This window comes from Canis lupus, chromosome 4 (assembly GCF_048164855.1).
Source record: "Canis lupus baileyi chromosome 4, mCanLup2.hap1, whole genome shotgun sequence".
NCBI lineage: Eukaryota > Metazoa > Chordata > Mammalia > Carnivora > Canidae > Canis > Canis lupus.
Window position 1 is genome coordinate 36004284 of NC_132841.1, and position 23470 is coordinate 36027753.

General features: G+C 41.6%; 2 protein-coding genes across 2 annotated transcripts in view; one reads left to right on the forward strand and one right to left on the reverse strand.

Annotated features, from left to right (window-relative positions):
• Window positions 1-11477, forward strand: part of DCP2 (decapping mRNA 2) — a 52523-nt gene extending 41046 nt beyond the window's left edge. Inside the window, exon 11 of the mRNA XM_072823924.1 lies at window positions 926-11477. Coding sequence (XP_072680025.1) covers window positions 926-1089 — 164 coding nt within the window. The 3' untranslated portion in view covers window positions 1090-11477. The remainder of the gene's footprint in view (window positions 1-925) is intronic.
• The window catches only part of MCC (MCC regulator of WNT signaling pathway), a 447338-nt gene continuing 433382 nt past the window's right edge, over window positions 9515-23470 (reverse strand). The window contains 2 exon segments of the mRNA XM_072823923.1: window positions 9515-15120; window positions 16703-16825. Of these exon segments, the coding sequence (XP_072680024.1) occupies window positions 14940-15120; window positions 16703-16825 (304 nt within the window). The 3' untranslated portion in view covers window positions 9515-14939.

Below are 23470 nucleotides of genomic sequence, written 5' to 3' on the forward strand. Positions count from 1 at the left end.
ACTATTTTAAAAGATGCTTTTATTCTATTTTGGAAAATTAAGGTTAATTATGAAGTCATGTAGTTTGGTATACATAAAGTATGTGGGAGGAGTCCCCTTAATAAGATTTTTCTGACCACGTTGGCTGATGGGGACATGATAGCCTGATAGGTTAATTAATGTAAGCTCAGAAATCAGTTATTTTACAAAATCTTTAAAAGCCATGTGTCCAGGAAGAAGGTACTAAAAGAAAGTATACTCTAACTTAATATACCCAGCTTAATTGGGCATGATATGGACATACACAATTTGTCTTATAAAAGAAATGTAAAAGAATTTTTGTCCCGGGAAACCTGATTTGAGATTTTCTTTGTGCCTAGCCTCCTGATGTCTATTCCCAATCCACTTCCCTGGTCAGGTCTCTGCTCTACCTTTAAAACAAAACAAAATCCTGATAAATTGAGAGTTTTGTTGGACCATGATTTTTAAAATTTGGATTTTTCTTTAGGTAAATATATTCCCTGGTGATTTGGCCAGCTCCATCTTTATTTTTCTAGACTTGGACTCTTTATAAATCTTAGATTACAGTTGTAATCTTTACAGTGCTTACATTTTGATCCTTGTGTTAAGTTCTGTATGATGGTAGAAAACAAAAATGAGAGGTAGACAAAAGTATGGCCATTTTTTAAAGCATGTGAATACTAAGGGTTTAAAGGCAGAGATTAAGATTTGGAATGAATGTGTGGAAATCAATAATCATAGATTAGAAAGTCAGTTAAGCCCCAATTTAGGGAAAGGAAAGTATCTTGGTGGTTCTACTTAAGTTAGATTTAGAGTGTGGTGAGGAAAAATATGTATGGTATGTGAATTCCTTTATAACAAAAGGTGAGAAGGGCAGCATTTGAGTTCCCATTAAGTTACTGAGTTTGTTTATTTATTTAAACAGATGCTGTATATGACTTGCCTTGCTCCGGTGAAGACCAGTTGCTAGAACATGCCGAGGGACAGTCTGTGGCATGTAATGGTCATTGCAAGTTCCCCTTTTCATCCAGAGCCTTTTTGAGTTTTAAGTTTGACCATAATGCTATAATGAAAATCTTGGATCTTTGATAGCAGCAGATGTATTGTGGAAGTCCCACGATCAGAGACCTGTTGCATTTGAGTAGGTGTCTCTTTGAGCCTTACCTTTCTCAGGTGTTTTAAAGAAATGCAGGGAGGCAACGATGTTTCTCAAGATAAATGTTCTCTGTGCAGAAGAGAGAGTAAAAAGAAACATGAGTTTGCACTGTAAATGCAGTTATAACCTTTTATACAGATATATCTTTTCAGTCTTTGGCTAACGAATTTAAGTTGCTTTTTATGAGAGCATTTTTTTTTTTTTTTTTTTTTTCTGTGTGATTGTGGTTTTTATTTTATGTTCTGGTCAAGAAAATAGTGTTTGAGTCATCATCAAGTAACCAAGATAATGGGAATGCTCCATCTATCCATGACAGTGATTGCAATAAGAGTTTCCTTATATTGACATTTTTAAAAGAAACTTAAAATTCACAAATATTAAATGAATGCAAGAGCTAAAAATGTCACAGAAGTCAAAATTGCAGGTCATCTGCTTTGGTGGCATTTTTGCACATTTCTCTGCTTCTAACCACTTAGGTTCCCTATTCCTCCTGCTGGGAGATTTGTTGAAAGGTTTTAGTTAAAGCCAGCATCTACTGTGTAATGTTCATGTTGAAAATGAACACAGCACTTCATTGAAGGACAAAATCCTCAGCCTGTAGAAGGACTGAGTTGGTTGGGTGAGAAGTGGATGCTCTGATGTGGAGTTGAGAGCCTTGTGCAGTCAGCAACTCTGTGAGACTGCTAGGGAGTGGGGAGCATGGAGCATGCAGGCAGGGACGGGGCAACTGCTTTGGTCTGGTCTTCACCATCCTGCTGCCAGCCAATGGCTTTGTTCCTGTGAAGATTCATTCTCTATTATTGATGTATAAATATGAATGGAGTACTGACATTGTTAGGCTTTACATTGCATCTCGCTGTTGATCTCTGGGAACTAATGTTGTATTAGGTTCCAGTTTGCAATAGTAGCAGAAGCTGACATGCTTTTATGAGCATGCTGAAGCCCCAGGATGATGGAGTGAGAAGGGATGGGGTGTACACTTCACCCAAGTACAAATAAAGCATTTCACTAGGAGATGATCAGAACATGAAGGTAACATACATAACTCACTTCTTGGACTGTATTTTGCTTCTTCAGGATTCTTAAATCTAGGTAAAGATGGCAGTGCCCATTTGCTCTACTTGAGGACAATCACCAGGGCTCTAAGGGGGCTTTCGTGTTCAGGCTGCTTCTGACCTCATTGAAGGTATTTCTTTTGGGGGGTGATGTGTGAGCATATGTGTGCGTGTGCATCTGCCATGTGGGTTTTAAAAATCTTTTTTTACATGTGGTATCCACAAAATATATTTCTGCTTGTAAATTTTATTGTAGAAATCTTTATTCTGTATAGATAGGCTATTTAATAGGGGTTCTATTTAACCCAGTGGGACTTTGAGAAGAAGTACTATTGTAAGGAATTCACTTGTATTTCTTTGCTTTAGCTTTTAAATGGCTTGATTTTAAAGGAAAAATTCTATTTATTAATAAGTGTCACCCTCTTGGTGCTAAGCAGGAGAATTCACGATTACAGCAGTATGTTTAAAATTAGGTTATTCATAATCCTGCATCTTTTAATGTGACAAACTTGTGAATCCTTCTGTGACCTTTTTAAAAATGCATTATCTGATTGCTTTTGGAAGCTTTTAACTGTTCTTTCCAGAAATACAGCTGCTTTGCTTGGGTCTCCGTGAGCCATATTTATAGTTGGTCCCAGCATTCCAGATTTTTATTAAATTGTTAAGGGAGTGAAAACTTAGTTTGCCTGGCAGGTAAATCATTTTCACTCGTTTACTGCCATCTGGAAACCATATAATTTTTGGTGATTTTGTGTGTGTGTGTGTGTGTGTGTTTGTTTTTTGAATATTTTGGTCAGTCTTTCTGGTGCCTAGAGTTGGGTTTTTCAGCTCTTAATACAAAAGCAAAAGAGATTAGAATTTAGTTACCAGAAGTATGTCCTCTAAAGGTGTTGAGCCTTTTCAAGAACCAACAAATTTTACCTTTTCAATTACAGCAGTTTAACTATGGTTAAATGTTATTGCTGTTGTGCTGCTTCATTTAACGCACTGTGGAACAAAATGAGGGTATTGTTGGAATGGGATTTTGGTAACTTGAGGCTTTTAGCTCTCTTGACAATTTGAGATAAAGACGTGAGTTAAAGTTTATGCGTGTGATGTGACTTAACTATGCAGAAAATGTATCAGTTGGATGTACCTGTTTTATGTACATCTGCTATACTTATTCCCTTGAACCTGTGTAATAGTTTCTCAGTGTTCAGGTTACCTTGAGAAAGCCCATGCTTAGCACAGAACTGGATTTCTCCTTTGAGAAATTTTAGCATGGTGTGAAGAAATTGAGTGATAAAGGAGTGTGCTGAATATGCAATAATTTACTTCTGTGTGCTGCATTTTAAGAAGCTAGATGAGAAGAGTAGTTGTGTTGGCTTCATTGTGTGTTTTATGTCTTTGAGAGAAAAATAGGTCTTTGAATCCACTTTTTAAATGTTATGTTCCAAGGTTCACTGTGAATCTTTTACTTTTTAAAAATTTGTAGGTGCTTTTATGTATAACTGTAATGATTTGTAAGATGTTAAATGAATGTTTTTGTACTTAACGATTGTTATCCAAAAGATAGGTGTATAGTTTACATGCTTTCACAAAGTTTTTGTTAAGAAATAGCAAATGAATGGTTTTCGGATTTCAACCAGTGACGACACTCTTCCTGAGATGTAAACCGAATAGAACCCTTAGCATGGGTGAAATTTGAAGAAATTTGAAAAGTTGAATTTTCATGTTAATATATAAAAGCAAATCGATGCTGTCAAGGGATTTGTGGTCACTGCTTGCTGCTTTGAGCTTTGGATATCCTTATTTTTCTATTAAATATCAATTAGTGCAGATAATGAAGATGTACAACAGAATATAGCAAAAAAAACTTTATGCTGTAAGATTGGGCTGGTACTTTGTCTTTTAAGGCTTTAGTAGTTTGCATATAATATCAAATAAAAAACGCAAATCTAAGTGAATGACATCCTTCCACATTTTAAATTTAAATTTTATTATAAAGCTCAACATATTATGTTGATCTTTAGAAAAGTTCAGGTCCGAGTACATGTATGCATTAAAAACATTTCATTACCTAATTCCCCCACCCCCCCATCAGTTAGTTTGAACAGTGAAGAGCAAAGTCAGTATAAAAATGAGACCATTTGCCAAGTTACTTTTCTTACTGTGATAATATCTCTTGGCTTTTTATTTTTGTAGTAGTACCTCCCTCTGCCTGCTCAGAGATTTTTGTTTTGATTGACATCTATTGTGTCTCTGTATTCCCCAAGCAGTGTTTTCTTTGCATATTAATCATAGTTACAAGGTCAGATTCGTTAACATTTTTATGATTGAAGAAAAATGTCACTTAGTGTCACTTAAGTGATTTTGATTCAGATTATATTCTGCCCCAAGGAAGGGCTCATGTGTATTATTGTGATTTTATATTAATGATAAAACAAGTCTTATTTTGCCCTAAGGTATCAATATATCCTATACCTTTAAGTATCTGTCTCTGGGTAAACAGGTGTTAGTAAAACAGCAGTTTTGTTAAACCTTATTTCTGACTGCTTGGTAAAGCCTAGCTACTCACTTTATATTCTGTCCTAAGACTTTAAAGTGCATTTGTATAGTTGCTGAAAACTCTAAAAATGAGATTGTGATGAGCTTTCTCAGCCTCTTTTTTCTGCCTAGAGTTGTTGCTCTTGAAGTTTATATTTGTGTGTCCTAAAGATGGCAGATTGCAAATAGGCATTAAAGGCTCTGTCCCATGCTTTGAAAATAAAGTTCTGGATTTCAGTTTCATATATAGGATAGGTTATTATTATAGAACAAAAGTGTCCTGGAGGGAGGAGATAGCTATAGTTACTGGGCAGAGAGAGTATAAGGAAGAAATTTTAGAAGGCAAACCAGTTCTTGAGTGTTTGTCTGTAGTATTAGGCTAGAAACGGGATCGTCGTCTAGACCAAGCAGTGTCTAATATATATGGCCATTACCAGGCATTTTCTAGCTCTGGATAAAGGTATTGGTTTTTTTTTTTTTTTTTTTTTTTTTTATGGTTGCCAAGCAATCCAGTAAATCTAAAGTAATTTTTCTCACTTTAAAGATTGATGTTTGGGAGTCTGGTCCTTCCTGTGCTGATAAATTTATAATTTATAATTCCAGCCACACTGAGGTGCTCTGCTTTCTTACTGGAATGTAGCTCAGAGCACAGCCAGCCATGGTCAGGTGCGTGACATAGCCACTTAATGTGGTAGCTATACATTCGTCCATCCTGAATGGTGATCCATTCCTTTCCATCTAGTTCTCGTGACAAACAGCATTTACTATTAAAACAGTAATATAAAGCTAGGGGGAAAAAATAAAGCTACCTCTCACGCATGGGAATGGACTTGAAGTGGCTGGCTTCCACCAGCTTAGTTGCTCAGACTTTAATGTACAAAGAAATGTAAATAAAAAACTATGGTAAAGTATGGATGTTTTATTTTGAGAGATTTTTATAATTGAATCTTTAATCTGAATTCCCAGATTAATGAAATCACTAGTAAAGAGATTTCATTTGTCTTGTGTCTTCTTTGGTTAGCAGAGGGAATGGTCTAGCCATGGTTGCAGCTTGAAAGCACAATCTTCAGATTGTGAAGAATCAACCATGACAAAGTGCTTGCATTTAGCTCTGTGTAGTATTGGCTAAGGGGGCTTGTGGGAAAAGGATTGGATGCAGAAATCAGTTGCCTTGATTTGTAACTTTGTCCCACATGGGACCCTCCTCTTTAGTAGACTTTAGTCCTTTATTTAGTTCAATGGAAGAATAAGGACCTAAACATCTCTATGTGCTGCTTTTTTGGTGGGAGAGCTATTGCAGGGGTTTGGATGTTGTTTTGGTTATCAGCTTCTGTCTGTTGAATGCCATTTGAAGATATGTTGTTTCTTAATTCTTTTTCTTGGTGTGACTGACCAGGAAGAGGCCATGGAATCCCCCACCCCTACCCCAACTGCCCTTTGTATCTTGTTCCTTCTGTAGAAGAATAGTTTGTGCTGCATCCTTATGGTAAATCTGCCACTGTGGGAATTTATATGCAGTGATCATATCTTGCCCTTCAGAGATGATCTCACTGACCCTTGGGCCATGGTGGAGAGGAAGGCTATGGAAACGAGTACTGTTTTGGGTCTCAGTGCATGTAGCTGTCAGATTGGTTTGGGAACAAAGAAAACTGTGGTTCTAGGGTGAAATGGGCAGTGTTCTGCCAGGCCTTAGTCCTGAAGAGGTCTTAGTTAACAGTCTTAGGTTGTGGACTTTCTGAAGTAGAATGTAACATTTTAATGTAATCTGCTTTTAATTCATTGAGGTTCTGAAACAATCTCTAGCTACAAATTATGGTGTGAAACATTTTGGGCACAAATCTACATTAGTCATTTCTCAAGCTTTAAGAAATTCACTACTTCTTTGTAAAGTATCTTGGCTTCTATTATTATTTGGGATATTTTGGAGTCAACTATGGATGGCAGCAAATGAAAGCAGAGGTTCTCAGTTGAATGCAGTTTAGTAACATAGTAACTGTTCCTCAGCAGTTTGGTTAGATGTTAATACTTTTTGCAGTGAATGAATAGCAGCGGACTTGCATTCTTCCTGTCCTGTGTATATAATGTGCACTGATAGAAAAGCACAAAATACCTATCTACAAGAGTTTGTGCATTTCACTACTGTCCTAGGCCACTGCTGTCTTTGTTGTTCATTTTAAGTTTGTATTTGGATGCTGTACAAGTACCTTTTAATTTCAAATTGAAGTGTCCAAAGAACTTGTCTTTAATTTTTTTTTTTTTTTTTTGCTCGTATTTCACTTCAAAGTTAGGAGACAGCTAACTGACTTTACATTTTCTTACAGATGTTTCCTTTAGTAATAGGGAAGGAAAATAAAACCATGAACTATTTTGTATATATATATTTGTGTATATAACACATATTATATATATACATACACATATATATTTTCTTATGATTGTTTTTGAAGTTTATTAGCTTAATATCTTATAAAAATCAATTTAATGTGTTAATTGACACAATTCAGATTTAAAGTTTTACCTGTTGGCTTTAATGAAAAAACAATGTTATTTCAGAATAAAATGATTAATCAAATGGAATTATAGTTCATGTATTAACAAGTGAAATCCTCTTATATAAGATTGTCTTTCATGCATTTAGTTTGGATGGGAAAGGGACTAAGAATTGATTTTTTTTTTTATCCTGCTACTTCCAAAACAAGGGTTTGAAGTGTCTTTTACACTGCAAAGACTAGGTTAATGTTCAAGGAAGATGTGTAGTCTTAAAACGGTTTTCTTGGGGAAGGTTTTAGTCTGAAGAAGGTGAAGATATTTGTACTGTGCCATGTTAAATTTTATGTGGGACCTACAAGAGCTGGTAGAAAAAAATTGAAATGGTTTCACTAAATATGATGTTGAAAAAACTGGACTTTAGAGTAAATGTGATAACTAGATTTATAAACTCTCCAGTAATCATTTTTGTCTTATGTGAAATGATTTAACATTTAATTTTTGCCTTAATTATCACAGAATTTTAGGACTTTACCTTCTAGGGGCATTTTAATGTTTGGAAAAAGAATATAAGTAAATCATTGGAATAATTCTATCTGTGGTAGTAATGAAGTTCCTGGTGCTTGTTTTGGTTAATTGTCAAGCAGAGCACAAAAGGATCCCCACAATACCTTGGGGTTTACCTTTTTGTTCATACAAATTGATACCTCTCAGTTGAATTTATTGTGTTTCTGGATTTATTAGATTCTGGCTAAACAGTAGCTTTATCTCTTTCCCTCAGTGTTAATCAAAAGATGAGGATTGATTTTCACTTATATTGAGTGTGACTATCGTAAACTAAGAATTTCCAGTGAGTTTAAAATATTTGCGGGATTATTGTACTTCCACAGTCGACTAGTAATGCCAGCTGTACTCTCCACTGAGAAAATGAACAAAGTCCTGTGTCTTAACATTTTTTTCTGAGTTATTTTTTTCTGAAAGCTTTTTGATGTAAATAACACCAGTTTAGAAATTAAAAACCTTTTATCTTACAGAATACAATTTAAATGAATGAAGGTTTCCTTTTGTATTTTAAAACATTTTTTACAGTTGATTGTTCAAATATTGGCTTTCTGTAAAAATACTATCGTGTTAAATTTAGACTGTAGTGCAATATCAATAAATTTTGCTGCTTGGGCAGTTTTAATTACTACCATAACCCGATTTCTGCTACTGTTACTTATCATAAGTTCCAACTTATTCATATTTTGTCTCTCTTTGGACCAATAAAAAATGGTAGGTATGAGATAAAGGCATACTTATATGATGGGCAGAACTATTAAAAGAGTGTGCGAGGGATCCCTGGATGGCTCAGCGGTTTGGTGCCTGCCTTGGGCCCAGGGAGTGATCCTGGAGACCCGGGATTGAGTCCCACGTGGGGCTCCCTGCATGGAGCCTGCCTCTTCCTCTGCCTGTGTCTCTGCCTCTCTCTCTCTCTCTCTCTCTTCTGAATAAATAAAATCTTAAAAGAAAAAAAATGTGTGAAAGTGAAAATAAAGAACTGGTATGTATTCTCCACCTCAAACCCTTAATAGTTTGGTTATTGCTTTAAACCAAAATAGATTAGATACATACAATCCAAGAATTCTTATATTTTTTCTTGAACCAGGTTTTCCAGATAGAATGCTTAAAGGTCCTTGGATCGTGGGAAAAAGTCTTTTCCACTAGAGACCTCCACTATATAATACATTTTATTTAAAATTTTAAGAGGGGGGCAGCCCCTGTGGCGTAGCAGTTTAGCGCCGCCTACAGCCCAGGGCGTGATCCTGGAGACCTGGGATTGAGTCCCACATCAGGCTCCCTGCATGGAGTCTGCTTCTCCCTCTGCCTGTGTCTCTGCCTCTCTCTCTCTCCTCTCTGTGTATTCTCATGAATAAATAAATAAAATCTTAAAAAAAGAAAATTTTAAGAGGGGACCAAGGTATTACACTTTGCTTTCATACTGAGAGCTGACCACATTTCAGGAAAATTGTCTTCTAATAGACATGTTGCAACGCTCCTTGCCATCTTTTTGTCGTCAGGTTGACTTTAATAAATAACTTCCCATTCATACCAAATTTTCAAAGGCAGCCAAATAGAAATTGGCGATAAACAAGGTTCTTTGACTGTTTTGACCTAATACAGTGTCTTGTAGTCCCCAGCTTTGACTAGGACTTTCAATTTAATGTGAAGTAGCACAGGTTTGACATTTATATGTTCAACTGGATTGCAGAAGGACAGCCTTATTACCATTTAATGAACACAGTTAAAGTACATGGAATTAGAAATATTTATTCAGAATATAAGAATGTAAAATATTATAAATGTCTCTGTATAAATAAATGGAGTTTTTTAAAAAACAATCCTATATCAAATAACACAAAGTAGCTATTTTACAGCGGCTAAAAACTAAAGGCATCTGGAAACATTTAAAGCATACAAGTGAAGAATCTAAAAAATTACAAGGTATAGTACAATGTTAAGGGGCAACTTTAAAATGAGACTTTCAGTACAAACAGTAGAACAATACTGACAAATGCAAACTTAGTCACATGTGCTTTAATAACTGACAGTACATTCCAGCAAGTTTTTCTAATTCAGGTGGTTTAAAAGGAGCACATTTTCAAATAATAGGAAACTTAAATCTCATGCAAAGTAAATAAGTCTTGATAATATGTCTAGAAACTGATTAGGCATAGAAAAATGAACATGTGTCATCTTTGCATTACATTCAAAGGAAAGCAGATTATTAGGGGCCCTCATTTACTTGGCAGTCCTTGACATGAGCACTCAGTGAATTCTGTGAGTTCTACAAGTAGAACACTTCCCACATGGATTTGATTTGCAGAAAGTGCAAGAATGAATGGCACAGCAAGAGCTAACTAATAGCAGGTCATTGGTGTGAACGTGGAGGAATTTTTGTTGGTGGCTTGCTTCATTCTGCTCATCAGTGGATAAGTGATTTGTAGCCACCTTGACTAAGGAAAAATCAAGCACTACTAGTCAAGGATCTAGTTATTCAATAGCAGTTGCTGTTATGGGCCAGAATGATTTCTTGTCTTGGTCACATGCAAGAGCTCACTCAGATGCAAGATGGTTGATAAAGAATTTATCTAATATAACTCAAAAAAATGCAGCCATTGGATGTGAAATGGTCTTCCTCTGTACAGGAATTGGTAAAGCAAGAATGCATGTACAGCTGCTTTTCAGCTTGTATTCTTTTCCATTTTTATATTTTAACAGCCATCTAGTGCTCAGGGATGATATGGTGGCAGCAGCCAGCATTGCAATGATAGTTCTGGTTCCAATTCTAAAAAGTCAATGTTTGGCGGCTTAAGACATGTATCTATTGTTAGAAAGTTCAAGTGTGTGAAACAGGGAACTTCAGAAGGCCACAGATTGAGCTGTCTTCAACCTGGCCAATATAAACACAAAGTTTCAATGAACCAGAATAGGATTTGGATAAACTTCAGTGAGAAATAGGTGTGCAGCAAGTAGAATCTGTATCATTTCTTGCCAAACTGGCCATTCCATGTAGATAAATAGAAAAATATTTGCTATAGGATTTATTTTGGAGTTTAAAAAAAAATGCTGTTCTACAAAGCTGTCACTTATGGCAGAAAAATAAACTTAAAAATGTTACTTATGCTCCCTTCCCTCTCAAAAAACCTTGGCAATCCTATGACTACAGCCTAATTAAATTCATTGCAGAAATTTCATTCATCAGAATTCTCTACCTTTTGGCCTCTACAAACTTTTTTAAGATTTTATTTATTTATTCATGAGAGATAGAGAGAGAGAGAGAGAGGCAGAGACACAGGTAGAGGGAGAAGCAGGCTCCATAGAGGGAGCCTGATGTGGGACTTGATCCTAGGGCTCCAGGATCATGCCCTGGGTGGAAGGCAGGCACTAAACCGCTGAGCCACCCAGGCATCCCTCTACAAACTTTCTAACTATATGTCTTGTTATATCTAGGAATTTGGTATAGCTGTAAACTTAGCATGATCGTTTCGCTTTACATAGTTTCATGGCTGAGACATAACTCCCAGTTAGGTGTTTGTAAATGGTTTATAAGTTTTAGGGATCCTTAGGAGTTTCATATGTCATTAATCCAAAGTTTTGGGTGTTTTCAGTACTCCTGATGTCTTTCTCACTACCTAAAACATGAGCGTGATATCCAGACTCTTGAGGGTTTTAATATAATTGATAGAAGTAAAAAAAAAAAAAAAAAAAAATTGCAGGATAACTTTTGTGGTCCATAAGAACACCTTTAGAAGGGAACAAGGCAGCTACAGAGATTTTTAATTCATGCCAGTGGCATAGTCCAGGCCAGATGAGGTAAAACTATGGGGTGTTTTTTTTTTTTTTCCCCCTCTCTCTCCATTTAAAATAATGTGATCAATATGTAGGTAAGGGACTGGGAGATTTTCACATAGTTTCAAGTTCTTAGGATGAGGCCATAGTAAGGACTTTACTACTTTAACAGTTTTCAAAAAGAAATTGCATAGGCTCTAATTTGGACTGCCTTTCTGGAGTAGTCAAGGCTCTAATTTAAAGTTCTCTGAGATCCCTGTTAAAGTATTGCTGCAGGCTCAGAGGAAGAGTTAGCAACAAGTGCAAGCATCTCAAAGGAGAATTAGGCAATTATGTTTAACTGGTACTTAATTTTTTATTAACTTAACATTCCAGTTTCAGGCAGCATGGATATTAACTTCAGAAAGCTGACATGCTTGCAAATAAGAGTGAATCTGTAACAGTTAATTACCTGCATTGGCAATGATGAAATAAATATCTAGTGTACCTCTGGGGCTAGAGCAAGAGAGGGAGGAGGGGCATGATAAGTCTCAACTGTCTGATCACTTAAGATACTGAATCATAAATAACTTCTGCTCTAAGTCTCAAAGAGGGATCTTACCACCTGCAAGTCCATAGCAGTTTGCAGCTGGTGCAGGTGGTGTTTAGCAGAACATCAGATGCACTGGTAGGCCCACACACTGATGCCACTTCAGCCACAGGCGGAAGTCTCTCTTGCTTATGATTTTTTCCTTAATTTAGCAGTGGGACATAGATTCCAAGGGAACTGTAAAATGGATCCTTTCTTCCCATGCTTGTTTCTCTAAGAGCCAAAGATGGAGCAGAGAAGGTAAATTCCTAAAAGGGGTAACCATTGAGGGAAGTAGAAACAAAAACATGGAAGTTTGAAGACTTAACCTCAGACAAATTAAATCCATACACTGTCTACCTATGATGGAGAGGTTAATATAAACTTCTATTTAGAAAGAAAAACTCAGCTTAAAAAGTATTCGAGTACCTGCAATTATTTATTTAATCAATGTGGCTTTACTGGGCCCCGCAAGTAGCATAAACAAATGCCTGTTGGTTCAGCTTCAACAAGGATCTTGTCTTAGGGAGTATTTGAAAAATACAAGGAGTAGCTATTTAATTGCTTTTTAAAATTCCACACGTTTATAAAAGTAACATTCTTTCTGGGGAAATGTTTTTACCCAATCACCACATATTTAAAAGTATTACATTGAAGTATAAATTCGAAAGGAGGCCAGGTAGGGTCAGTCATATTGGGGCTTATAATGGAGGAGCTGAGACCTCCTGGGTCTGGAAGAGTTAGTTACATGACCCTAAAAGGAGGAGTTCTCTTTTAACTTGGACCAAGAATGGTAGATGGAAGTCAGCAGGCAGGATTGTATCCTTGTGTCAGCCACACTTTACAGTGTTCGTGAAAAGGAAAGCTATCTGTTTTGATGCCTGTTCAGTCACAAAAGGGAAAGCCACGAATGTTCCCCACCTTGGACAGAGCGCTATCTCCCCTTGGCAAACTGGAAAAATGGGGAAAACCAACATTTTGTCTTCTGAACCTTTTTTTTTTTGCACATAACCTTTTCAGCCACATTTTCCTTATGACAAAATGAAATTTTATCTGAAGTATATAAAAATTAATTTAAAGAAATCAAAAGAACTTTGACTAAATGGTAGATTCATAACAGAAACAGGAGCCTGGGGGCACTTTCACAGTGATCAAAGCAGCCAAAAGCTGGTCCTTTCAGACTGGTAAGATTTTTTTGGTTTTGGGTGATTTTTTTTTTTTTTTTTTTTTTTTGGTAAGATGGACAGCCTACTGCTGGCCTAAGAAAGAAGGGTGGTTGCTTTTGGGATAGAATTGCTCAAACTGCTCTGCCCTCCTAGGTGGTGGCTGGAGTGGCCTTCACTATAGCAAAGAAGGCTGGTAAACTTGTATCAGGTTGTCTGAAATCAGATCTTCAGCTCATGGACATTGGGACTCTAATGTGGTGACCTGGTCATAAACAAAACTGTCATTTCTGGCATTGGGATATAATTCTCAGGGGACCTTGGGTAGCTCTTCAACTCAGAATGAAAGGCAAGTGGTCCTTTAAAATGTATCCATGTAGGGTAACTACAGAAGAATTGAAAGATGAGGTGGACTAATGAATTTAAGATGGAGAAAGAATTTCAGGAAAAAGAATTCAGGTACTTTGGTCCTGGCCCAGCCCTGTCAGCAGTTTGCTTGAAATTTAATCTGTTCAAGTACCGTATACTAACCACCACTTCAGGGTGGGGGATGGATAAAAGGAGGCCTCAACAACCATTCCTTCACCCCGTGCCCTTTTGGAAGTAAAGTTCAGTAGCAGTCTTTAAATAAGTAGGATCACCTGCAAAACACTTGGTGTCCTGTGTCTTGCCCTTAGAGAAAGAGAGGCAGGTCCAGAGCTACATGAGTACTCATGTGGATGAATTTTGATTCCTGCAGAATAGCAATTATGTGGTGCCCTGAGGTGGGCAAAAGTACTAACAATGCTCCTCTGCTCTTGAGGAAAGATAGTCCTATTAATATAGATGGTGGAACTAAAATTCTATCTCAGCTCTAAGTCTTGGCTTTAATAAGGCTACACTGGGAGGGAAAATCCGACAGTCAAAAGAAAGTGTCCTTCCCAGCCCTACCTCCACAGTGAGAGGTGAAAGAAGTGCTCATTCTCCCAAACAGAATCGTTCAGCCATAGCCCTGGGGTTGCCTGACGTGTAACTTTAAATGTATCTGGGACTGTAACCCCTATGTACCATCCCCCTGTAATCTCCTCGGAGCACGTCTGAGTGACAGCCTGTCTCTCAGAGCTGGTACGTGGGTCTTGAAAGCCAAATCCTGGTTGCACAGTAAACAAATCAGCAGTTCCAGAGGCCAAAGACACCTTCTCCCACTCCCACATGTGTGTCTGTGTTTATCCCTGAAGAAAGAAAGAAAGGAGAAACTGGGGATGTGAAAGACCAGATCACTACCAAAAGAGAAGAGAAGAAAGGACCATCTTATAAAACAAATGCCAAGGGTACCACTGATGCACAACCTTCAGAACGGGTAGGAGAGTGACTGCCAGTGCTAAAAGCAAAAGCAAGGCCTACTGAGCATGGCACACAGAGCAGGTATTTACACACTGTCCATGGTCCCAGAAGGGGAGGCACAAGATCCTCTGGGGAGAGTACATGGTATCACCAGGCCACTCATCGCCAGAGCTGAGTCCATGGTACTCTGTTATGCAGGTGCTGACCTACCTGCTAGCCTTCCCTTTTGTCACTCTCCCACCAGGTGCTCTGTCTCCCAGGGCCCTTCTCTCCCCGGTGACCTGCTAGAGTTTGGCTTCCACAGGCAGAGCTTTGTGCCCAACTGCCAATTAAAGTGAAGTCTCATTGGTGTGTGGCCTTGAGTTCTCCTCCTCCAGCAGAGCTATTCTTTGCTTGAGCATCCTCACTTGGGTCTCGTGTCTCTCCACCATGGCCATCATCTGAGACTCCAACTTCTTCAGTTTGTTTTGATGCTTCTTCTTTGCTTTTTCATAGGCAGCCACCAGGTTGCTGTGGGGTGGGGGTGGGGGGGAGAGTGGAGAGAAGGAAGAGTCATCTGACTAGTGTTGAGACACTCGCTGTTCTGTCTGCTGGGTAACCAGATCCAGAGAGGTCACTCGGCCTCTAAAGTAAGAATCTGAAACCGAGTATTCCACACTGGTGGCCATTCACCTGCTGGTTTAACTACAGTTAGTTTCCATGCTAGAGGCTAGTCCCTCATTAGGAAGGGTGTTAACCAACAACTCAGACTAGCCACATCCCAAACGGGATAAAGGCAGCTGAATTCCAGAATTCTGTTATTTAAATAGAAATAATGAGTCTGTTGTTCATGGGTCAAGTGTAAGTTAGCAGGTATGTTCCTTAAGCCCTGCAGTCTAAGTGACCGCACCTAGGAGGAGTGCGGAAAGACTCTGATGCCTTCTCTTTACACTTTGGGCTGATGGGATTCAGAGCATAGGGCCATAAACTACGGTGCTCACCAAACACAGAATACAAAGTGTCTGCACTGTCTTCCCAAGAGCCTGGCGGTAAGAGAGCAGGAGGTAAGTCCAAGGCTGGGTAAGTCCTAAACCTATTCTGGTCCAAACTAGCACCCCCGTCCCTTCCATGTAGTCAGGTCCTCCCGGTGTGGTCTCAGGACCCAACTCCCAGGGATTCCCAAGACCCTCTCAGGGAGAGGCCTCAGACACCCCTCAGGTCCACATGAAGCTCAGTGTTCCCTTGATTTCAGAACAGTACATTGCCTGTGAAGTGGAGGTGCTAATCTAGCTGCCTTCTGTTAAACCAGACATTAAAGAGATTTGCAAATTGTAAAAATAGTGCCACTTTTCTAATGATCTTTTTGGAAAATAGGTCTTTTTTTTTTTAATGAATGCCAGTGTGTTACATGTAATGAAATTATTTATTTATTTATTTATTTATTTATTTATTTATTTATTTAGTAAATGAGTAAAAATTCAGAAAAATTTGTCTCAGTTTTTCATCAACAGATAATTTCTGGGAACAGAGTTCTTTGAGGTCCTTAGGTTTTCGTGAGCTTCCGTAAAGAGATCCAGAGCCCAAAAAACTTGAGCTTGTCTCACAGCAGTGCTCCGTAGTGTTCCATGGGATACTTAACATTCCTCACACAGGGGCATCTGGCTGGCCCAGCTGGTAGAGTACCTCTTGATCTCAGGGTCATGGGTTTGAGCCCCACGATGGGGGCAGAATTTACTTAAAAATAAATAAAAAAATAAATGTTGCTCATATAAAAGTTAAAGAGCTAGTTTTGTTTGGAAAATATTGGCTTAAGCACAATTTTTTATTTTAATTGTATGACTTCTCAGAACTTTTATTGTATAAATTGTTAAGGGGATTATAGTATGCTGCATTTCCCAAACACATCTGAGGCCCCAAGGACAAGCCTTTACTGAACATTTCTTAGTTTTCTATGAAACACTTTGGGAAATGATGTATTAGGGAAGGCCAGGCTTGCGGGAGGGTGGCAGACTGGTGAGGACTTTCCCTTCCCTGTTCCCTAGGGATGGCTCCCAGCAATTAAGGAAATACCCTCCCTGGGCCTCCACTGGGAATCCTCAAATGGAGAGTTTACCTGTTGGCCCGCTTTAGGTCATTAACGAACTCCGCTGATTGCTGGTGCCGGATTTCACTGCTCTTGGTGAGTCTTTCCAAGGCGCTCACCAACTCTTGAACTCTGGCCTTCAACTTCTTTTCTCTGTATTGAGGAGAGACATGGCATGCTTTGAGTAACCCAACAAGATCGGGGCTATTCCCTTTGGAGTGGTGGCAGAGAGGAGGAAGGTTCAGCTTGCCAAGTCAAAAGGCAGGTACTAAAAAGGTACTAGAGGTACCTCGAGGTCCCCCCAGAACCAGAACATCTCAGCACTGCATTCCTGAAGGCTGATTTGAGCGCACGTTCTTTAACGGTAAGGGCCCTTTACAGAGCTCAGATCTCAGTATATGTCACAAAGGAACAAGACAGAAGGTTGTAGAATGTGGAATCTGAGCCAATCCAGAAGTTCCTTTCTGCCATGGGCATACCAAATGCTCAGCAACAAGTGCAGCTTGACACAAAACCTCATCTGGGTTCCACACCCCTCTTTGCCAAGTGTGCCAGTAAGCATCTCTTAAATCACTGATTTGAGAAGAGGAGTCTCTGGTCTGGGCGGCCACCTTGGACAAGTGCCTAGTCCGTGAAATCAACATGATCCTAACTGCAAAAACAAAAAACAATAGTGATAGAGCAGAAATTGATACTCTCCTTTTAAAGTTCCTTGGTTCCCCTTTAAAGTACTAAATTAAGGGTGCCTGGGTGGCTCAGTCGGCTAAGCGTCAGCATTTGGCTCAGGTCATGATCCTGGGGTCCTGGGATGGAGTCCTGCATAGGGCTCCTTGCTCAGTGGGGAACCTGCTTCTCCCTCCCCCTCTTGCTATCCCTGTGCACTCTCTGTTAAATACATTTAAAAAAAAATAAAGTACTTAAATTAGATTTGCACTTTGACAGCCTCCCTCCCCCAAGGCTTCAAGTTCCATGGGCTCTTTTTACTCCTGGAATATCCCCAAGTAAGGGGCTTCGGGCTCTGTTACAGGAGGTTTGTAGTGACCAATGGGCTTACTGCCTTCCTCTGATTCCCCGGAGCAGAAGACCTGGGCAGGGAAACAGTAACAAGCACCCTCCCTAAAGAGGTCCCCCTGTCCCAGGCACAGTATCCCTGCATAGTCACAGGGCCCTGTGCAGATCTGCTCGCATGCAGCACAATCTCATCTGTTTTATTTAAGCTCAGCAGGCTCCCAAACTGGCATGTAGTGTCTTACCCAAACGTATCCCCAGTGCTGAGCACCACGCCTGGGTGACAGCAGCTCAGTGACGAGTTGTTAAAGCAGCTCCAGCACAACTCCCTGAAGGTATCTGATTCCTTGGAGCATCATGAGAAACCAGATTGATGGAAGAAATAACTCTAAAAATGATTCATGGAAGGCAATCTAGGAGTATCTAGCAAAATAAAAAATGAACATACCCCTTGACGAGGCAATCTGATTTCTAGTTTTTCTTACAGGGTGTGTAGGTGTGTAAAGACACAGGAGATTACGTGGGTTTACTTCAGTATTGGTTACAACAGCTGAGAATGGGAATCAATTGGGGGACTGGTTAAATTCCACAAGATATAATGGTTCTATTGAAATACCTGCAGTCATTTTTAAAAAGCTCAGATCAACATACACTGGCATGGAAAAGTGTTTGGTAAACAAGTCAAGGAGGCCGGTTTTGCAAAAACAACTAAAAATCTGAATGTGAATGGCTGAGATACTCTAACAATACACCTGAAAACTACCCACTATTCAACAATGGGTGACTCCTGGAAGGGGGTGAATGAAGGCTTTCCTTTTCTACTTTCCTCACTTCTGCATTGCTTGAAGATTTTATAATTTTGTATGCTTTCTGTAAAGTGTGAGAGCCAGTCTCAATGGTAACACTTCCTGTAGGAGGGTTGGGGGGGGTGGCCTCCAGGTGGAAGGCTCTCAGGGGCTCAAATGGTTCCGCCCTTCCCGGCTTTTCAAATCTCTTTTACATTTCTGCCTCCAGCTACTATAAGCTCAAGTCAAGCTTTTCAAGCTCCTTAAAGAACTGCAACACAAAAATCTAGCCTTGCTTTTGTGAGGATGGGGGGGGGGGGGGGAGGGGTGTTTAAATGAAACCTAACAACCAGCTCTGAATCCGAGGACTCCTGATTCCTAGCATATCCTCCCACCCACTCTAAGGAAGCCGGAGCCAGAGCAGCTGCAGAGGAATTCCTGAGGAATGTGTCTCTCCTGGGCCCGAGCAGCCACCAGGAAATCTCAGATCTGGCTGCATTTCCTGCTGAAATCCAGAGAGGGACTGTTTCCTAGCAGAAGGGAGAAGGGTCTTGGGAGAGTGGTGCCCTACAGACAGCCCTCTGTTGCTGAGGGAAGGCCAGGAAAACAGGAAGACTTCTCCAGCTTCTCTCTGGCTATAAAGAATGGGGAAGGGGTTTTTGTTCTACGTTTTGTTACTGTTTCGATTCTTTTCTTTCATTCAAAAGTGGATTTAATGATGTAAAGGGGAAAAAAATTGTATAGGGAATTTAAAGTATCACCATGAACTCAAATTCAGAGCACAAACTGCCCAGAACACCCTTTCCCACTCCCCAGTTACATCCACACCCGCTGCCCCACCTGATGAGAGCACAGAAATCCCAGCCTCACCACAAAACAGGGTTCCTTTGCCCAGTACCCAGGCCCCTGGGGGATCGGAGGGAACTTTCTGGACCTGGCAGGCTCTAATGGGGGACCCAACCTGGGAAGGTAGGAGAGGCCCTCAAAGACCCTGCCCAACCCAAACCCCCGCCTCAGGGGAGGGGGCAGACGCCCTGGGAGCTGAGAACTGCCCCCCACAGAACTCCCTGGGCCTCAGAAAGGAGATGGAAGCACACTTGTTTGTACAGTGTCCAGGACAGAACTAGGGTGCTGATTTATTTTTTTGAAGATTTTATTTATTTATTCATGAGAGACACACAGAATGAGGCAGGCTCCCTGCAGGGAGCCTGATGTGGCACTGGATCCCAGGACCCCAGGATCACAACCTGCGCCAAAGGCAGATGCTCAACCACTGAGCGACCCAGGCATCTCCAGGATGCTTATTTATTTAAGAATATGAAGATGAGGCCAAACCTCAAACCTAAACCTAAAATGTGGGTTACTTTACCTGTTTTCATTCGAGTGAGGCAAACACCTAGAGTATGAGTCTTCCCTCCCAAGTGTTGTTCATGGACTGAAACTAAGCCACTTTGAAGGAACAGTGAAAGGGGATTTTACCTCCATTTTGATCTTTGTACTTTTTAATTAAGGTTTTCTTTCCAGGGCAGCCCGGGTGGCTCAGCGGTTTAGCGCCGCCTTCAGCCCAGGGCCTGATCCTGGAGACCCGAGATCGAGTCCCACGTCGGGCTCCCTGCACGGAGCCTGCTTCTCCCTCTACCTGTGTCTCTGCCTCTCTCTGTGTCTCTCATGAATAAATAAAATCTTAAAAAAAAAAAAAAAAAAGTTTTTCTTTCCAGCTCGTTACTTAACTCAGACAAAAGATCAACACGCAAAGCATCCCCTGAGGGAACTGAAACTATCCCTCAAAAGCAACGACGGCCCCCATGAGCCAACAAGACCCCAAGACCATGATGGATCAGATCTTTAGTGCACAGTTGCACATCCCCACAGACTTCTGTCCCACCTGTTCCTTATCTAGACCTCGGAGTATTTTCAGCACTTCAGAGGCGGCATTTATGATGTTAGTCCGCTGCCTTCCCAGTGTTGGCCTCACTGAAGTAAATTCCTTTCCTGTTTCACCACTTGTCTCTCTTTGGATTTTGTCAGTGCAAGTGGTAGAACCTGGCCTGTTTGGGGGCCAAGGAGCACTTGTGGGTCCAGACCCACACCTCCTGGAAGGCAGCCGAGTCGTGGTGGCCGAGCACCCAGGATGTGGCTGGCCTGAACTCAGATGTGTGCCAGAAGTGTAAATACGCACCGGAATTTAAAGGGTTGGATTTGAACAAAAAGAATGAAATACTGATTACAGGTTGAAATGATATTTTGGATATACTGGGCAAAACATTTTTATTTTTAAGTTTCAAATGTGGCTACTAGACCATTTAAAATTACCCATGTGGCTTGCATTTGTGTCTGGTGTCCTACCACCAGTGGGCAGCGCTGCTCCGGGGCCAGGGCATGTGTGCAGCACAGCACCAAGGGCCCTGGATTCTGCCTCAGTAGGTTTGGGGTGAGGCCCAGAACCACATTTTAAAAAGCACCCAGGTGATTCTATCTACCAAGCAGATCTGGGAAACTGGTTCTGGCAAAGTGTTCTTCACCTGGTGCCGTGGATGACCTCCATTCAGTCTCAGGAGGCTCTGGACTTAAACATGAACCAACACGCAGGGGCACACTTTCTGGAAGCCTACCGTTTTCCTCAGCTCGAAGTTAGACGGGGATGAAAATCCAGGTCCCTTTGGAACCTCAACCATTTATGTCCTGTTCCTTCTGGTTTCTAGTTGTGATCTTCTTGGCCTTCAGCCGAGAAGAAGTATAGTTTGTCCAGGTAAGGTAAATAAGGCTAACTCAAGCACTTTCCTGGGCTCCACACAGGTAAGAGAGTAAAGCTTACCCCTACGTGTTCCATTTGCCCCTCCACTGTTTTCTGGAGTGCCCAGGACGGCATAATCCCATCCTCCCTCCTTGTCTTCTGACTCAGGAACACGCCTGCAGTGGCAGGTGGAAAGTCACTGTGGGGTCACACTGCAAGGCCCCGTGGCACCTGCCTGCGCCTGGAGTGGCATCTCCGGCTCCACCCAAAGTGATGGTTCTTCCAGGGGCCAAGGGTCCTGCCAACCTCTCTCTGACCACATTGCCAGCGGGTGGTTTCTCTTTTCAAAGACAGCGCCGGGTAGGGTACTGCCTGGGTGGGGTACGGCCACAGAGCCCGGGAGGTGCAAGGCAGGGCTCTCTGGCCCCCAGGGAGGCGTATGCTATTACCAAGATGAAAAGACCAGGGCTGGCCAGTAATGGCAAGACCGAGCACGGTAGGCAGTGCAGGAGCAAGGGGTCGGGGGCTCAGGGGCGCCTCCCGTGGGGCCATCATCAGGCCAAGCCACGGGGGACACGGCCACACAGCCACAAGGCCCACAATTGCTCATTAGATACAATTAGTCATGGAGGGAGCTGTGGGCACAGGTGACTCCTCTGTCCCTCGCCTCCCACATTTAGCCCTATAGGCTGGTCTCCACTGCCACAGCTCATGAGGTCGCCTGGGACCTTGGGATCTGGGGTGCGGGTCTGTCTGGACCTCACTTCCCTGCCCCGCAGGCCTTCACTCCCTGCTGCCTGCATTCCAGTCGCACCAGCATCCCCCCCCCCCCCCCCCCCCCCCCCGTCTTCTGCACGGATCCTCCCTGGCTGCCGCCTCGAAACCCCAAGTACTGAGGATGCAGGCGGAGATCGTAATTTGTGTCCTATCCTTTCTTTACTTGCCTCTCTCCATTCCCATTTATGCTCCTAAAAACTCTATGTGCTGAAAACTTCCAACTCATTATGTCCAGGCCTTCCCTTGGATCTCTGGACTTCTCTATTTGACATCTCAACTTAACAGGCATCTTCTACTTAACCTGCCTGGAGTAGGACCTTCCAGACCATCCTTCCGTCAGCGACAGCAACACTGCTGCCCAGCTACCCACACCAGTGTTGAGTAAACCCGTCTCCTCCCTTTCCTGGTCCTCCACCTGCCCTCAACAACCCCTGGAGGGCAGTACTACTAGCATTTTGCAGATGCAATTAAAGCCCCAAACAGCTGATTTTAAAATAAGGAGATTATTCTGGGTAGACCTGACCTAGTTAGGTGAGCCCTTAAAAGGCGCTGGGCTCTACTGAGAAGAGATTTAAAGCTGGCAGGGGATCTGATGAGTGGGAGGTTCTCCTTGCTGACTCTCAGGATGGGAGGGGTGGTGAGAAAGGCATGTCAGAGACCTCGTGGGGCCAAGTTCCCACGGGTCAACAGCCAGCAAGTAGAGCTTCAGATGAGAACATGGCCCTAAGCAGAGAAGCCAGTCATGCAGTGCCCAGCTTCTGACCCACAGTCACAGGACACTGTAAGCTACTAAATGGGTGTTGTTTTAAGCCACTAAGCTTGTGGTGATTTGTTACACAGCAACAGAACACTAATCCAGGGTAACCATCAGATTTATACCTTACAAAGTCACTTGGTTTGGCTGCAGGACTTCCCCTATTACTGAGGCCTCAGGAGCACACGGATGTGCTTGGGAGTCTCCTGCCTCAAACCAGGTCCCTACACAACAATCTTCTCTGGCTAGCTTGCCTGTTCTCAACCAACTCCAGTTTGAGTGACTGGTCACCCTGCTGTGAAACATCTCTTCTTGACTCTTGTGTTCTTCCTGCTGGTAGATGTGTCAAGGTCTGTCATCGAGGTCTCTGCCTCATGAGTGACTTGCATGCTGGTGCAGGTCTGTGGGCCAGGGAAGGGGGAACGGGAGGCTTCCCATTCTGTCTCTGAACTCTGAGACCCTACCTCCTGCACCTGCCTGTTCCTGTGTGGGCCAGCTCCCCTCCCAATAGGGCACATCTGGGTCCCCCAGAGCTGGTGTCTCATGACCACACCAGTCAGGTGAGGCCCACTTGCCCCAGATGTCTCCTCGCAGGGATAAGACACACGGCCTCTCTCCAAACAGCAGTGGCTTGTTACTCATCAAAGAGAGAAAAAGATGTCTCTGCAATCCTTTGCCTGACAAGTTGGGCACATCTGGTCCCTGGACAGAGTGGCCACTTTCATGTGTAAAGGCAGCAT